This window comes from Ascidiella aspersa, chromosome 2 (assembly GCF_963924565.1).
Source record: "Ascidiella aspersa chromosome 2, kaAscAspe10.2, whole genome shotgun sequence".
NCBI lineage: Eukaryota > Metazoa > Chordata > Ascidiacea > Phlebobranchia > Ascidiidae > Ascidiella > Ascidiella aspersa.
The window spans coordinates 5,206,143-5,225,349 of NC_139448.1; the positions used below are offsets into that span (position 1 = coordinate 5,206,143).

Sequence of the window (19,207 nt, forward strand, 5' to 3'; positions counted from 1 at the left end):
AATTTAGAAACGCTTCTCATGCGAAACATTCTATAGTTTCGAAAACAAGTCAAAATGGGGTGACTTACCCCTAGGACGGGTTTGCATTTTTTGGTTCTGAGGATTACATTTGGTTTTTCAGAGATTAAAAGTTCACAATTTCGTCATAAAACTAGGACTTAATCAGAATTTTCTTTCGAATAACTGAATCTACCTTAATCCGAATGGCGTAACGTAAAACAAATTCTGGTTGCACATCAATGATAACTATAAAAATAAGGACGGAAGTAAACCGAACATCGTTTGTTTGGATGTTACATGACAAATATATTTCGCTACTAAAATCATCATGAGTATGAAAACTGGGGTTTAAAATACATTTTTAGTATTGACGCTAAATATTAGAGCGCAGATTATAATTCATTTAACTTGATTATGCAGTATCAAGCTATTTTAAAACTGCAACGTTATGAAAGGAAAATTCAACAATGTTTAAAAACATGGAAGAATTTTTATTTTATTTTTTATTTTGGTGCACTTCTACCATAACTGTTAGGGATGTACTGCACTGTTCGGACTAATTAAACGTTGTGTACTCTTCAAGGTTGTGATGTATGAACGTGGTCCTTCGATACATTTATTTTAATTCAATATCCGACATTTTTGAAAAACTACGACCGTTTTTAATGATACCAATTACGTTACAATTGAGATCAAATAAACAAACATTTAAACCTTAGAAGACCATATTATCAACGTTATTGAAGCAAAGTCCTTGAGAAACCAGGCCTCTACTTTAGTTAAGTAATCGTTTTTATGTTTCCCAGCAAGTTTTCAACTCTAGGAATAAAACGCAACCTTAATCACAAAACATGGCAAAAAAAGAAAAGGTTTATCAAACTTATGTGTTCTCGTTGTGCTATTAGACGGCGCAAAAGGCGGCATTTGCGTTTTCTTTCGTAATTTATAAAAAAAGCACAGTGTGGATGATGCATAAGCTCAACAAGAACCGAAACTGAGGTAAATTTGCAATGGTAAGGGTTTCGTGGCCTTTTTCGCTGAAAGTTTCCCGAATTCGGCAAACTCGTTTCGATCGCATGTCTTCGTGGGTATAAAAAGCGAAACCTAACCTGTACACCTCGCCATAACTAGAGGAGGATGTATATGCATGGTGTAGAACACTGCATGTGACATCGCATCCTAAAGAACGTCAAGTCTAAGGGTTTTGACTTTTTCTGAACGGCCTAGTTAAGCTATTGTTGCCAGTGTTGTATAAAATAGCAGGTTAGTAGTGTTTTACCGGCAACTACTGCGTCGCCTATTGACCTGGAGGTGTTTATCACATAGTTTTGCCTCTAATTTTGGTCCTAAATAAAGTCGCACTATTTAGGCATGTGGAGCACTTTTTAGGTTTAGGAAATTTGGCGGCAAGCCAAATTATGCTCAAAATGATAACAATACTAAAACGTGATTTGAAAGAAACGGCATTTGGAAAACGCCTTCGCAATTAAGATAAACGATCAGGTCAAAATGAGCTTTAAATCTTTGGGCGGATATATTGTTGACCTACCAATTATGTTGTTGTTCTACCTCAAAGTTTTCGAGCCCAGCTAATCGTTCCTTTAATCTAAACCAGGGGCACTAAACGCTTTTAATAACGGATGTGATCATTTAGCAATTTAACAAATATCTATTAGAAAAAAAAGGTTTATTTTAATAATCTGAAAAGCGATAAAGTGTCATAAAATGAGCTTTCCAGGTCGCTTTACAGTTTTTCATAAGGTGATTGTACTAATTAAATCATAAGGTTATATTGCTATTACCTAATAAAGTCCTCTATTGTTATCTGCTTTGAAGACAAACCTTAAGCATGAGAACGAAAACCGTCCTCTATGCCAGTGTTTCTGAAACAAGTGAATGGTTCACCCCAGGGTAAACAAAATTTTTGCAGGGGTGAACTGTCAGAAATGGATGATAGCTCTGCAGTAAATCGAACTTTAATTATATTTTTCTGTAAGTAAAACGTATTTTTGTTAAGTCTCCAATTGCCTTTAACCTGTGCTGTTTACACATTTTCGAGAAACACAGAAGATGGCGTCACACTCCATTTTCTTTTGTTGGACTCTTTCTCTACTACTTATGGTAAGATATTGCATGATTTTAAACCACGTAAATCCAAAAATAAGTGTCATTGACTGCAAGGTCAGCATATAAATAAAAACTTTTTGCAAAAGATTGACCACAAACTCAACAGCGTTTATTGTCGCCGTTTGTGGTGTGATTGCCTATGATATTTTTCATTTTTAAATAGCGCAAAGAAATAGTACATGTAACTGCACAACTTGATTAATGTGGGTTGATAAGAGGAACGAACAGTCAATCCTATTAAGGACACTTTTAGGACTGAGTAAAGAAATATTATTACACTCTGCAGTTTGTTTTGAAATGCCTGGAATTGTCTTTTATACGCAGAGCATGGGAGCTAAAGGGGTTGACTTCAGCGGTTCAGAAGGATCGCTAAACATTTTTGAAAGTAAAGTATCACCTTATAAGAATTTGTCAGCTTATATTTAAATCAATCTGTAGGCGGCGACATTGTCTACTGTACTTCAAATCTCGCGTTTGTACCCTAATAGCAAATTTAACTACTGGTTCCAAGACTTTCTAATCAGTTTGCCCAACCTGGATGAAATATCCTATTAATCGTCTTCGTTCTTCTGTTGACTATTGACTTACATATAATTTTTTCTGCAAAGTTATTAATCGACTTCGAGTCCCAAAGGGGTTCTTGATAAATCTTTCTAACTTTTACTCACATTTAGGTGTGGATCCTACGGGGAATAATGTTATCGCTGAAGACAGTACGGAACATTCGATTCCAGAAATCAACAAAGGTATGACAACAAATTGGCCGCTTTTTGACAGCTCCGAAAATGTTTAGCTCATTTGGGGGTCTCGTTTTTCTCTCTGTTTTCAATTTAAACGTAGGTAGCCTGGTTGTAATTGGGGATAAAGTTGGTTTAGAAGCGTGCTACGATAAATATTTTCTTCTAAAAGCGGAATTTAGAGATTTTTAACAGTTTTAACTATGACGGAACATATTGTAGTTGTTCATTGCAAGATTAATACCGTTCATCTAAATTTTTGAATACCTGCCTATACCTTGCAACAAAATTAAAAAAAGAGGAATATTTAAAAAAAAATTGTGACAGTACCGGTTTTGCTTAAATCTGGAAAAGATCTATGTGGTCCATTTCCTTTATCAAAGCTCTTATTCATCCTATACCACTTTATTTTTATCGTATATGGTCGCACGTATAGCGTTTACATACAATTTTTTTAAAATTAAGCTTTAAAGAAAGGTCAAATGAATATTGTTATGTCAAAGCTATATTGTCTGTTAAAAAAACGCTACAAAGACTATTATAAAAGCAACCAAAAAATAACCGTAACAAACGTTGATGTCAATAGTTTAAAAGCAACCAGTATATGTAACTGTGACAGTCGTATCAACAAAAGTCTCAACACGTTATTAACAGTTCGATGGGTGTATTTTTTCAGACACGCACATGCGAGGAAGTGATATCGTGCAGAGGCCATCGTGGAACCGAAATGCCCGGAAAGACCCAGCCTACCTCTGGAAGTTACCGATTCCCTTAAAGTTTTCCAAAAAACTTTCTCTACGGGTGATCCCTCTTTTTATGCAGACTGAAACAATTTTATTGAGTATTTTGAGGCGATTTTAATGGTTTCAGATTAGTTTTGATCGTTCGTCGGAGTAAACTAGGGTCAAATACAAAATATTGCCACAAATATTCATATTTAAAAAACTAGGGTAAAATACAAAAAATTGCCACAAATATTCATATTTTCAGTTTCTAACCTTTTCGAGGGTTATTGAGTATTTGTATATCCAAATTTAAAGGACGATTACCAAATCTACAAAATTGGTGTCGCATTCCAATCAGTTATTATCGAATTTCCTAGTTGTCGGGAAGTTATTTAATGGTTTAGAGTTGAACACTGCTTTTAAACCTTTTTTTCCGTCCTGCATATTCCCTATCAAACCCTTCAAATACCCAAAAATACCACCGCCAAAAAAAAAAATCGGTATTTTATGAAGCTAATAAATGGTTTGCTTAATCTGGTTTTGAAAAAATGTGGATAGTACAATTAATTAAATAACATTGGAGTAGACAATATTAGAACTGAAATCACACATTGCACTGCGAAATGCGTGTTAGTTTTAGATAACTGTAAAATGAGTACTGCTGGCTCTAATGTTGAAATAAATTCGATTAAGGTTAATTCTTTTACTTTATTAGTGCTTTCTTACTGATGCTTTTTCTCTTGAGATATTCAAAATGTTTAAAATGCTACCTATACTTCTGTATAGGCTTTGATATTTTTATTACAACCTCCAACCAGTACACCGAAAAGCAATCGCAGACTCGCCGAATCTGTCGATCTGTGATGCAAGCAGAGCAAGCCAGAAAAACAACTGGCCTGCTGGCCATGTTTCTCGACTCGCTCCTCTCTGACCCTGCATAGCTCAGTTGGTAGAACGACGGTCCCGGCTTGACCGGAGGTCGTGAGTTCGAACCTCACTGCAGGCCAGTTGTTTTTCTGTTTTTCTGGCTTGCTCTGCTTGCATCATAGATCGACAGAATCGTTGGTCATAAAGCAACTTCCGAGGGGCTAGATCACAGATGTTACTTAAAAAAAATATATTTTAACGTTTGCGCTATTTTCTTTAAAGGCTCGAACTACGATCATGGAAGGAATTCGCGAGTTTGAAAAGTTGACCTGCATTCGCTTCGTTAATCACACAACTGAAGAAGACTTTATCCACATAAAGCCACTAGATGGGTATAAACATTGTTTGTAATTAGATTGAACCTACCGCTTATACGTGTTGTTCAGGGTTGAAACATACCTCAGCGTTGTAATGACGTAAGACTTAGGTCAATGACCTGATTTTTGTGCAATTAGATCACAATTTTCAAATGAGTTGACTTGACTTTTTTTACACTTGACACTTTATATTTTGGAACAAATTTGACTTGACTTGACTGATATCGTATGAATAATTTAATGACCTGACTTCAGTGCAGTTATAGGTCACCATGTTTAAACTACTTGAGTTAACGTTAATTAACCCTTAATTTTTGGAGCAAAATGACTTAACTGGACTTAACTATGCTTGAGAAATGTCTCGACTTGGACTACAAAACGCATACCTCAGTGTTCTATTGATTTAATGGTCTTACTCTAGTACCACTATTTTTAAATTACTTGACTTGACGTTTTTTACTTGTGACGTGGCAAATTACTTAACAACAGTCTTAAGTTTTTAAACTAGAAACATTTTTAGTAAACACATAGTTATTCAGCTCAACTTGTGGCATAAAATTGTCCTGCTATTGGTTTTGCTACGCAAAATATTTCTTGGAATGGAAAAATTGTCGAACATGCGTTATTTAGCAAATCATTTGACCTGGAATTTCCTGTAAGTCATTTCAAAAAGACTTGGGTTCAACACTGGCATACCTTTAATAACCTATAAAATTGAATTAAACAATCCCCTTTTCATATTCGAAGGTGCTGGTCCTCAGTGGGCAAAGTTGGCGGTGAGCAGGATCTTTCATTAGGTTCGGGATGTGAGTACATGGCCACCGCGATTCATGAGATCATGCACGCAATGGGCTTTTATCACGAGCAATCACGAGCGGACCGTGATCTTTACTTGAGAATCATGTTGGATAATATTATAAAAGGTGGATGTTTTTTTTTTGTGGGCTTTAAATCTTGTTCAAGTGTATAGCTGTGTTGCAAATTGCTATTCATTGTAAACTCCACATTTTTAGCAGTTACTTTAAACAAGTAAAAAGTATATTATGTAAAACGAAACCTTATTGCTCGCTAGTGTTGTAATGACTTCAGTTGCCGTTTCAAAATGACTTTGATGGACTATAGTCTTTGGTGCAAAATCACTCGACTTAAGTCTTTTGAAGATTCGGCTTGACTTCAACTGATATAATTGAGTTATGATTTAAGTCAAAATTAAGTATTTCATAAAACAATTTTTTAGTCAATTTTGCATGAAAAACAACTAGCGTGTGATATATGTTGGGTTTTTGCTATTTTTTAGTTGAGTTATTGTTTAACTCATGACGTGGACCATGTATTCATTCAAAAAGACTTGACTTGGACTTAGGTGAGTTTAAAAATGACTTGAACGGGCCTCAGTCATTTCAAAACGACCTGTTTACAACACTGCCTTTGTGTGATCTTGCACTGTTCTGGTTTCTTCAGATAATGCGCACAACTTCGACAAGCTAAAGTACACTAAATCGGACGACCACCGAGTTCCGTACGATTACTATTCGGTCATGCACTATGGAGGCAACGATTTCGCGTAAGTTTAACGTTTGTCTGAATTGAGAAATATTGCTGGCCTAACTTGATCTCTTCTATTTTTCATGGTAAACCAATTGTATGAAAACCAATTGTTGTGACTGCTGGGGTGATTTTACAGTAATTTTCACTGAACAAACAATTGTCGAATTCGATTTAAATCAAGCATTACTAAAATTAGTAAATAACAATCTTAGAACTTGCGTACATTATGCACAGATCTGTAATGTAGCTTGATAATAAATTTCAAAGCCAGAAAGGTCGAGTAGATCGACATCATCTTGATATAGACGTTTCGATACGAGCTTCTATCATCTTCAGTTAATGTGACTACGGAGTAAATCAAAGCAACACTTATAAAATGTTAATAAGGTGTCAACATTCAATTTAGGACTACAGTCTTGGATAGCGAGTAGCCGCAATCTACATTAACTGAAAGATAATAATAAGTTCGTATCGAAAAAGTCATAATCCTGATGTCCATTTACTCCATCTGTTCGGCTTTGGAATTCATTATCAACCTTTAAACTGCTGTTATGCATTAATCTCCGGGGCTGTCAAATGCCCTTTTTCGTTTGTAAAATATATGATCTAACCTCCGTTGGTTATATGAACTTACTAAAGTCCGGATAAGAGAAAACTTATTTATTCTGAAATGTGAAACGGTGTCCCAAAAAGTTTAGAATTTTTTTTACAAAATTCCGAATCTGATGGAGGGTATACACCAAGTACCAGGAAATTATTAAAAGGTAAAACTAAATTTAACTTTTCGGGCCGTAAGAAATGTAAAAGCAACATCCGGTATGACTTTCCTTTTAACCTTTCAATTATCTTCTAGGGTCTCCACATTGTTGGTTTCAAAAACTGCATTTGTATTCCCATATCTTTCACCCCAAATGGCTCAGACCCCAGCAAAACTTACCCTAGATATTAGAGACGTTCGATAATGTCGGATCGAAGTCGATTCCCGATGCGAAGTGGTAGTGCAGGGTTAAACTGTTTGAATTTAAAGCTGTTGTTAGTTTCTGCTATGATTGAAACCGGCATTATTTCTTGAGTTGACTTGAAGGTTACTTGAAGGTTGCGGGATCTAACATTTAGCCACAGCAAGGTATTAAACGTTTCCGTGTTTATTGAACAACATCAGAACGGCAATCAACTTACAGCAATGCCTTAAGGTCCATGCACAGTACCAACGGTCAAGCATAATAACTTCTGTCCGTTATTTCAGTTGGTTAAGTTGAGATCCAGTCAGTTCCAGTTACGTTCATTTGGTTAAGTTTCGTTAGCCTCGTTTGGCTTAATCCCACTGCTTTTGTACACATCGTCTGCCAATAGAAGCATTTAGCAGAGGCGTGTTAACGCGTAACATCTCCGTATTACTTGTTTATAGACACGGTCAAATATCGGGAAAAACTGTCACATATTGGACATCTCTACTATTATCAACTTTATAATTGTTACCCTTGTTGTGTTAATTCTTTTTGCCAGTGTTTATCGAAACAAAAATTCTTGGTTTTACTTTTTAGAAAGGAAAAAGGTCTAACAACAATGCAGACCCTTAACCCTGCCTTCCAGTCTGTGATTGGTCACCAACCTGGTTTTAGCGAGGGTGACGTCATAAAGATAAACAGACACTACAGCTGCAGTGAGTTTTACAATTAGTGACTACTTTGGTAAATATTGGGCGGCTATGGGAAAACAATGCCAACTAAAAAACAATGCCAACTAGGAAAGTGATGTGGTCTACGCTTGTACCTTTCCGCAGAAAAAAAAAGAATTTTAAAAGAAAATTTTAACTCCAGTTATTGTTACTTTTCTTGAAAAATGTCAGATAATATCAGATTGGAGCCTGGTTGTGGCGCAGTTTCCGATACGAGGATGATAACTTGACATACAGATCATTGTAGCATTTATGACCTCTTCTGTCTCCTGAACTCTGACCCCTACTGTCACCTAAAATCTACTCTCCACTGACCCCTACTGACACTGACCCCTACTGGTCTTGGGTTGACACTGACCCCTACTGGTCTTGGCCCTGTTGACACTGACACCACAAACCCCTGACCCCTGAATCCTGCTGACTTGTACTGTCCTTCGACCCCTGAACCACCTACAAGTCACCTGACATCTACTGAAGCCTGGACCCTATTGACCCTTCACCCACGCTCACACTGACCTTAACTGCTACCGGACCCCTATACTGATCTTAATCCTTGTTAAGCCTTAATCTTAATTGACCCCTAATCCCAACTGTCTATTCCCCCCCCCCCCCACTTTCCCACGCTGGTTATTCCCAAATTGTCGGCCCCGCTTAACAACTTATATATATTTATTCCAGGCGACACCTCACGCTTTTCATACGTTTGCGATTTCGAAGACCCTGACGTATGCGGTTACGTCATGAAGCATTACGGTTGGACCCGACAACCAGCCGTGATGACGTCAGGCAGAGCGTACCCGCAAAGTGACGCAACATTCGGACAAAACGGAAAAGGTAAAGTGCAACGAAAGGCGATTGTGGAATTTTACTAAATTAAAAAAAAACTATATTTTAAGAGTTTTCCATACAAGCTTGTATTATCTTCAGTTTTGTGACCGAGATGTAATTCAAGCAATACCATCACAATTGCGTCCCACCTTTTATAAGTGATGCTTGAATTACTTCCCAGTCACATTAACTGGTGATAAAAAGCACGTAGCAAAACGTCTTAATCAAGATGGTGTCGATCTACTCGAATATTTTGGCTCTGAAATTCATTATCAAGCTAAAAAATTATAGATGCTTAAAAAGAAAAGAGGTGGTAGACTCTTTGCAACGGACTGTGGCATCTCTGTTTCTATCGTTATTTAGACATATATTTTTTATTCCTTTACACTTACATTTTCATATATAGCACCAATGAAATAGGATATGAATCATAGGAACATAGGTACATATAGATACATAATTAAATATGCGTTGTACCAGGTTTTTCCATTTTAATTCAAAGGGTTAAATATAAAAAAGTAATAGCTATAGCGGTCGGGTTTATTTATTTTATTATTTCCAGGTCATTTCATGGTTTTCAATAATTCGCTGATGAATAATGAAACGATGTGGTCACCTTACTACATCTCCAAGGTTGACAAGCAGTGTCTGCAGTTTTCATTCTACATCGATCGAGCCGCCAACTCGAATGCTCACATAAGGTTTGGAAATAAACCTTATTTGCGGTGAACTAACTTTGGGGGTCCACGAAGACCTCATACCTCTTTGTGTATTATTTGAAAACTGTAATGAATTTTCAAAAGAAACAAGGAAATTTAAATAATCGCTCGGCTTCTCGTTAAATCCAATTATATTCAACTTTACTTGTGAAAATATTTCCAAATACCAATGGTGGGTGAATGAATTTTATGGCAACCCCATAAGTGGATTGCTAAATAACCACTTCAATTTAGTCAAATTAGGGGGTGTAATAGAAGTTGTAGGGTCGGAGCCGTACACAGGACTCCCCGAAATCACACATTTGGCCGGGTTCGAACTCGGGATTATTTTTTTGGCCGAAGTTAGACTCGGGAGTTAGCATTAGGATTATTTTTTACGGACTCTGAAGGCCTTGGGTTACTAATTTGGCCTTATTTAGCTACGACAAGTTTAACACAACCACGGGACAGGTAAAATGATTTGTGCTGAAAAGAAAATATTAAATTTCAAATTATTTTGGGGTATTTTTAAATGACTCCCAGCCCTGGCCTATGGGGTAACTCATTTTTGCGTTCTGTTTCTAAATATATAGAGGTAGCTACGACAAGTTTAACACAACCACGGGATTGGTTAAATGATTTGCGCTGAAAAGAAAATATTAATTTTAAAATTATTTTGGGGTATTTTTAAATGACTCCCAGCCCTGGCCTATGGGGTACCTCATTTTTGCGTTCTGTTTCTAAATATATAGAAGTAGCTACGGTAAGTTTAACACAACCACGGGATTGGTTAAATGATTTGAGCTGACAAGAAAATATTAAATTTAAAATATTTTGGGATATTTTTAACTGATTCCGCAGCCCTGGCCTATGGGGTAACTCATTTTTGCGTTCTTTTTCTAAATATATAGAGGTAGCTACGGTAAGTTTAACACAACCACGGGATTGGTTAAATGATTTGAGCTGAAAAGAAAATATTAAATTTAAAATATTTTGGGATATTTTTAACTGACTCCGCAGCCCTTGCCTATGGGGTAATTCATTTTTGCGTTCTGTTTCTAAATTTATAGAGGTAGCTAAGGTAAGTTTAACACAACCACGGAATTGGTTAAATGATTTGAGCTGAAAAGAAAATATTAAATTTAAAATATTTTGGGATATTTTAACTGATTCCGCAGCCCTGGCCTATGGGGTACCTCATTTTTGCGTTCTGTTTCTAAATTTACAGAGTTAGCTACGCTAAGTTTAACACAACCACGGAAGAGGTTAACAGCGACGATATAACAGACGTTGGCATGGTCTCCAACTACGTTCCTCGAACTTGGAATATTTATCGTCGCACAATTCAAGCACCAAGTGACTACAAGTTAGGGCTATTCGCAACTGCAGGTAAAATACTGTAAAAGTTATAAGTTTAAATTCAAATTTTGTTAATATGTCAACAAGAAATTAATTTTGTCATAATTTTCACAGGAAAATTAATTTTGTCAACGTGTTCACACAGAGTGTTTTTACAGCAGAATTTGAGATGAATTTTGTTAATTTTTTGTCAATAGTTTTAGAGCGAAATTCATTTTATGACATTTTACAGCAAATCAGAAAACATCAAAAGTCGTTTTAAAAATACGCCTTTTATCCGTAAACAGGAGTTTTTAAACATATTTTTTTCCAATTGAATAAATTATTGTGGCAGCTATTTACATTAAACAGTTTCGCTACAACGAAAGTTCATAAATTTAATCGAGTTTTTCTTAACGCCGTGTTAATATCAAATTGCAGGTTCAAATGACGTAGTGGCAATTGATGACATCAGTGTGACAGACTGGGCCTGCGACACGTCATACTTCACGCGCCACGATATGTCGAGCGTTTGGGGAAAATATGCGAAAGGCAGTGGTTTCTATTCTCCAGTGATGTATACCGACGATGGATATTCTTTCGTGTTGTCTGTAAGTACATGTGGACGGTTTGAGTCAATGTTGTAAACAAGTCATTTTGAAATGACTGACCAAGTCAAGCTTTTTTGCAAAAAAATATGCAACAAATACCAAATTAAGTCCCATTCCAAGTCATTTGATGCCGAAGTTAAGTCCAAGTCAAGTCATTTTAAGTCAAAAAAAAAAAAAAAAAAAAAGCGTAATAGACATCAAGCAAATTATTTTACTTGCACGCATTTAGATAAATAACCCAATTGTAAAAAATTGAAAACACCCAATTTTAGGCCAAGTAACTTGGCAGAATGACTAGAGTCCAGTCAAGTAAATTGCCCAACATACTTATATCAAGTCATTTGAAAACAGTGCCTTAAGTCAAGTTCTTAGGAAACCTAAGGTTATCTTTTGAAGTAGTGCTGCACTAATTTGCAACTAAAATCTTATTTTACATTCAAAAAGATAGCGGATGGCCTGATAAAGAAATTTACCTGCAAAAATGTTTTCACCAAGCGCCATTTTGAACCGTTCCTTATTTCCACCACTAGACTTCAATCATTAACGACTTTAACTCCAATGAAATGATTGACTTTAAAATATTTCCGATAAAATTGGGTTATTTAGTTTAGTTTTACTAAGTTATTTCTTTAATTGCTGCATTACAGGCTCGGGCCTGATCTGCAATCCTGTGCCACATTTTCGTCTGGGTTTATATTGCTAAGAATATTTGGGTTAGGGTGAGAGTAAGCGTTTGGGTTTGGGTGGGTCAAGTATTATTATTATATTCATTCTCCAATATTTATTTCTTCTTCGGAATTTCAGTTTTGCAACTCGTTTCGTTTGTGTTAAAATAAATGTGGTAGAATTCTAGACCAGCGCCAAGGCTCGTCCAGTCTATAATAAACAGCACAATTTTTTTCAGATTTATCCCAATGGGGCTTCCTCGGAAAACGGAGGTTTCATGTCGCTGTTCTTTCACTTGACCCACAATCCTAATGTGGACAACTTGTCTTGGCCGTTTCACGATCGAATAATCAAAATAGCGATGATGGATCCGCAAACTGACGTCACAAAACAATCAAACCGGGTTCGATATCTGGAAGCGACAGCATCGGGTGGAAAATCATGGGAAAAGCCAGAAATTGTACGCGTCTTTCTTGAACAACCGTTTTTGTTTTATCTTTTGAAAAATATATTTGAATTATTAGACTAGATTAGAATTAGCTCATTTACGTTTTCTGGAATTAGATTAGAAATAAAATTAGGTCTACCTATTTTTGAAAACCAGAATATCGATTTGAATTACATTTAGTTATTCACAATTAATTTAGTTAAAATTGCAATTTATTCTTATAGAAATGTAAATGGAAAATATACCTGTGCAAATACGTTTTGTCATAGCGTAAAATCACATTTCTTTCTAACTGAGAAACAACAAATGCCGTTTGACAAAGTAGCATTTTTAGTAAAATCCGAATTAGATTAGAACTAGTTTTAGCTGTATTTTGCTCTTATTCGTTAAATTAGAAAACTAGTCTGGTAGTGACTGTGCCATTATGTCAAAATATCCTATGCGACAGAATAGTTTTTTTGTAGAAAAAGAGAAAATCGTCGTACTTTCACTGATTTACAGCAAATAGTAAACTATTCTTTTTAACTGCTCAACTAAAAGTTAAAAAGTTTTTTCGTTTCTAAAACAGTTGATAAAAGCGAATCAAAATTTTATTATTTGAAACGTTCCCGAATCAAGTCATTCGTAAAATAACTTAAGTCCTAGTCAAATCTTATTTATTGAAATGATAAGTCAAGTCCTAATCCAAGTCATCTATTGCCCAAGTCAAGTCGTAGTCAAGTCATAATTAGACCAAGTCAAGTCCTTGTCATAAAAATAAAACTTTAACTTGTTAAAACTGTCAAACCCGTCTCATTTTAAAAGCAAAAACTCAAGTAAAAAATAACCTAGACACAACAAGCAAATTGTTTATGCACAAAAATAAAGAAAATAATCCAATTTCTTAAAAAATGCATAATCAAAACACTCAATTTCAACCTCATGTCAGGTCATTTGAAAACAGCGACTCAAGTCATAACAACACTGTCGTTAAGAAACGCACCACTAGTCATGAGGCAACATTCCAAGGGTGTCTCTTCACTTTCACAGGGAACCTTAAATATTGGATTTGGCGCGTACAAAACTTTCAGCATTGCAGAAGCAAAGGCCATCTACGTCAAACACAACGCTCTGACATTCGCTGTCGACGTTTCGGGTAAGCTTTTTGTCCTAAAACTACACCATATATACCAGTGGTTCTAAACCTTTTAAGCTTCGTGGCCCTCTTTGGAAGGTTTCAACCCTCCTGCCCCCCTGCTTATAAAAATACCTAGCATTGTTTACCATATAATGGAGTGTTGCTCTTTCAGCAGTTTATATAATAAATCGACGTTTCGACGTGCGATACAGAACGTCTTCATCGGGATACTGACGTACTCATGTAAAAAATTCCTTATAAATCGACAAGTAACAATTCGTGCGCTAATCTTGAAGTACAAATTAACTACATTGCATTGCAACAATTTGCACCTCTTTAATATAAAATGCCTGATTTTTGCTTTTCCAGCTGCGAACCAATTGCGGGAGCTTTTGCCTGCTGATACGACCAATGAAATTCAAACGACGACCTCAACCGCTTTTTCAAGCAGCAGTTCGACCACCACAACAACAACAGCGAGAATCACACAGCCACCAAGCAGCAGCTCAACCACCACAACAGCGAGAATCACACAGCCACCAAGCAGCAGCTCAACCACCACAACAGCGAGAATCACACAGCCACCAAGCAGCAGCTCAACCACCACAACAGCGAGAATCACACAGCCACCAAGCAGCAGTTCGACCACCACAACAGCGAGAATCACACAGCCACCAAGCAGCAGCTCATCCACCACAACAGCGAGAATCACACAGCCACCAAGCAGCAGCTCAACCACCACAACAGCGAGAATCACACAGCCACCAAGCAGCAGTTCGACCACCACAACAGCGAGAGTCACACAGCCACCAAGCAGCAGTTCGACCACCACAACAGCGAGAATCACACAGCCACCAAGCAGCAGTTTGACCACCACAACAAAGAGACTCACACAGCCACCAACTACGTCCAGTGGGCCCGGTCTGTCTTCGTCAATCATTTGCGTATCCACATTGCTTTTCATGGTTGTGGCCAATTTTGTTTGATCGACAAGCAGAAACCTGCTGTCGCTGGTTTCGGATTCCATAAAGATATGCCATTTTTGTATTTAAGTCAATGACTTGGCTTAGGTGCAATTTGGGCACTGTTTTTAAAAGACTTTACTCGACAAACATGCTTCTTGCAAAATGGCTTGACTTGGACTTTGGTCAGTTACGCAACCATTTGACTTACTTTTAGGTGCTATACTTAACTACAATTTTTATAAAAACTCTGTTATTTGCGATAATTATTAAATCAAAACCTGGTAACTTTCTATTCGTTTCTTTTTTCTTGACTCGGGTAAACTAATGACTTGGATTATGACCTGGCTTGGTATTTGTTGAATATGACCCGACTTGGACTCTGAAATCGTTTTAAATATCAAACACGTTTTTTTTGTGAAATGCTATTACCACGCTACAAAACCAAATACGATGCAATGTTTGAAGTTTAATGTAAGCTTCTGATCGTGGATGTTTGTTGTTGTATACTGTATATACGTGTATATATATCAAGTCGCATATTGATGAACAAACTCTTATTTTTTCTTTACACAAATTTTGACTGAATAAAAGTATTTGTTCTATCGATTGCATTAGTTAACATGTTCAGTTTTGGGAAAGATAAATTTTAATCTTCGAAAATGCTCTTTCTGTTCTACAAATGTCTTGTAGTTTCTCGAAGTTTGCGCCAGAAACCGGTCAGAACGATCCTAAATTGCATTTAGCTGGAATGAGAGAAATAATTGGAGAACTGAAGCTTGTTTTCATGTTTTTTTCAAATATTTTCTGATGTTATTCGTCATTGAAAAAGGTGGCAAAAGAAGAGTCCACTCTTTGTTGCTTGAAAGGTCACCAAACAGTTTTAATGAAGGGCCGGATCAATGTTAGGATTACCGATCGCAGGTCGGATTATAGAATTTTGTGTCGAACCGTCTTAACTTAATTAACGTTAAACGAATTAAATATAAATAACTCCGCAGCGAAAATAGTAGTGAGCGTTATAAAATTGTTTAATTAAGATTTTCTGAAATTAGGTTTGGATTGCTGCCGACAAGATTTCAACTGTACTTTGTCGCAATTAAAAAATATATGCCGCTATGGCTAGAGAAGTAACTCCCACCTGAATTGAGGGAACATTTGTCAGCATATGAAGCAGGGGTTCTTAAACTGAGGTCCATGGACCCCTTGGGGTCCATGAACTAGTTTTAGGGGGTCCATGAAGGCCAAATTGAAATATTAGTGTATATTTTAAAAGTAATCAATTTTTAAAATAACTTTAATTAAAATCAAAACGATTTGTACTGAATGTTGGCTCCATTACAGTTACACATTTTTTGGAGCAAAATCGACAGATTTCTGAGGAATATTTGTATTGTGACGTCATTATTGAAAATTTCTCGCCTACCGAGGTTTACGCGAGGCAAAATAAAATTTTAGGGGTCCGCGGTAAAAAAGTTTAATAACCCCGAATTTAAACAATTAACAGACTGGGTTCATAATGCAAGGAATCCCAAATGCCATAAGTTGTAGGCGGTTAACCACGCGCGTGGTATTTTTATTACATATATAATGAAAAGAGCAAAACATGTATAAAACAAAACGACACAAAACGCCCCACAGCCAGAATGTGGGTGAAGCAGCATACATAAGTTAGGAACGGCCGCGCTTTGCTGTCAAACAAATTGCACGAAATATGGCGAACTCTTAATATTGACATAACAGTGCGCTATTATACAGATTAAACTAAGCATCTAACTTAGTAAACCGAAGACCAATTTGTTTGGATGTTATATGATCAATATATTTCGCTAATAAAACCATCATCGTTTTTTTTTCTATTTGGATTCAGGCAGATAATGTTACTCGAGAAAAAATTATTATTAAGTAGATAATCATTGTTTTGTTCATCCAAGAATTGACGTTTCGCTATAAAAACAGAAAGTCGAGTAAGTATTTGTTAATAAACTTCCACCTTTGACAGAGTTACCTTTAGCATTTATACCATTGAAAGCATCAATGATAACGAATACAAGTGAAACATTGATTTGTTAACGACTTACAATCTAGGAGCTATAAAAAAATGTTAGTGACAAAAAGTGTGGCTTTTAGAAGAATCAAATGCCTGTAAATGAATTTATAAATCGACGTGTAATTTAACAATGCCTTAGTTAACAAAAACGATAATTAACAATAGAAAATATTAAAAAACGTGAATGTAAAACTTCAAATCTTACCTAAAATTACTCTAATTTGATTTTTAGAATAGCAATAGTCACAAAACAGAATCTTTCAAAACATTAGAAAACTTCACAGTATTATACCAAACCATATGGTAGAAAACCGTTCACAACATTCGTCATGAACTTGGAACTAGGGAAAAAAGAGTATCGCTGCTATACGTATGATTTAATAACCACTGGTTAGTATACACTGCAGAAGAACGACACAGCAAAAAAACTGCACAATAAATCGGTTTTGCACTTAGTGTAACAAAATGTAACAAAACATGGCCAGGCGGTATAAATAGTAAGTTAAGTATGTTCGACCATTGGTATGTATTCGGATACCCGATATTTTGGCCAAATAAGTACGTAAGTGACCACTTGACCACGGCAATCTTTAAACACGCGGACAACAAAATTCGGCCAGAAGCAAAATTGATCAGATTAGACAAGATATTAGGTAATTGGTACACCTTTGGGCTGATATATTTTCTTAAATTGGTCTGCACAAGCGTTCGACTGTTAAAATGCGGCATTACTGAAAGTAAGAATAAATGGTTGGGCCGCACGTTAAGTATCAGGCGGGTTGGACCAAAGGGTGACGCGCTTTTTTATTTTAAGAAAACTACGGCCTGCAGGCCAGATGCGACATAGCTAACTATCATTTTTGTCAATGATTCGGCCATTAATGAGAAGAACTGAAAACTCTACCGATTACCACCGATACCACTCAAGTATCGGACAAATGCCAATCCGATTTTATCAGATATCTCTGCTTAAAGAAACTGTATGACAAAGAGATGAAGGTCAAACAATCCTGTAGAGTAACGCATTTGGCAATGTATGGCGAACCGCAACTACGTAAACAGCATAGAAATGGCCAGGCTATTTTGGTCAAAAAAGTACGTTGGTGTCCAACTGGATCCCGGGAGTCTCGAAACACGCGGACAACAAAATTCGACCAGAAGCAAAATCGGCCAGATAACAAAAGTGCAACGGCAATGCTTTAGTTTACAGGTTGTAAGGTTATTGTTATTAAGTTACAAATATGTATGTCCGATATTTTGAATACAAAGTATCGCGATATGATCCGATAACAAATGACGTCATAACTATGCTTAAACAAGCATCAAATTACATGAAATTAAAACGTTTAAGAGCAATATATTTTCGAAAATTGATTTATACAGTTAAATGTATGAAGTATTGCATTAGTATCTTGGTATCATCAGTCACATTATTTACTGACGGCAGGAGAACACGAATCAGTTATTTTTTTCAGAAGATGCATATTTTTGGCATATTTGAAAGACAAACAACTATTAAAATACTAAAGAAAACAAGATGCCGGTTATTCAAAAAAAAATGTGTAGTAAACGCTACAGTTTAGTCGCAAAACTAACAGACCTATAGAAAATTATATCCGAATATAAAATGGGTTAATTAGAAATCACTGCAGAAAAACGACACAGCAAATACTGCTCAATACAGTTGTCTAAATAAGAGATGCACAACTATCTAACGCAGGGGTAGCAACCTACGACACGCGGACTGCACGTTTTAACAGAACCATAAGTTAATATTTAGTACGGCGTGCCGTGACCTTTTTGAGTTTGGGTCAGGTCCGCAACTAGGAAAGTTGCAGACAACTGGTTTATAGCAAAAACGAAGTTGAGCTGAACTTAAATGCGATAAGGCCCGCGCCATGCGTGGTTAATTCTGTCATCTCGCGTACATTTTATGTTGCTCCAATTAAGTTATAAAGTTAAAAAAGGTTGTTGGATGCAATTCAAAAATACTAATAAAATTGTAAACTAAACAGCGATTCATAAAATGTCAATACAGCTTTTGTTAATTATATGCAAACGATTTTGTCTTGGAATACTTTTGACAAATTTTGGCCCTTTTGGATCAAACGTTTGATCTGAACTTTTAGTTTACCACCGTCTCTCAACTAAATCTAATGATTTATTCAGCAGATAAATAGAATAAAAAAGGCCAAGCCACTTAAACATTCGAAAACAAATTATTTCCTACAAAAAAAATCATTTTGCGCAGGTTGGACAAGTGAAAACATAAATTTCTAAATATGTTACGCAATACACATAGTTTTAATAGTCTGGGTGTTCTGTTCAACTGAGTACACATGAAAATGCAGATCGTTAGGTTAATTGTTCCTGCGATTTTCTCTGAAACAGTAAGGCATAAAAGTATTTTAAGATTTGATAGGGTTGAAT

At 36.2% G+C, this 19,207-nt stretch overlaps 1 protein-coding gene across 1 annotated transcript; it reads left to right on the forward strand.

Moving 5' to 3' along the window:
* The first annotated feature begins 1,993 nt into the window (after window positions 1-1,993).
* On the forward strand, window positions 1,994-19,041 carry LOC146163282 (meprin A subunit alpha-like). The gene is made up of 15 exons (XM_083383067.1): window positions 1,994-2,121; window positions 2,452-2,512; window positions 2,802-2,873; window positions 3,541-3,665; window positions 4,739-4,848; window positions 5,581-5,756; window positions 6,295-6,397; window positions 7,926-8,044; window positions 8,738-8,893; window positions 9,450-9,588; window positions 10,814-10,974; window positions 11,365-11,534; window positions 12,439-12,660; window positions 14,214-14,686; window positions 19,029-19,041. The coding sequence occupies exons 1-15, from the start codon at window positions 2,071-2,073 to the stop codon at window positions 19,039-19,041; spliced, it is 2,151 nt and encodes a 716-aa protein (XP_083239193.1). The 5' UTR covers window positions 1,994-2,070.
* The last annotated feature ends 166 nt before the right edge of the window (window positions 19,042-19,207 follow it).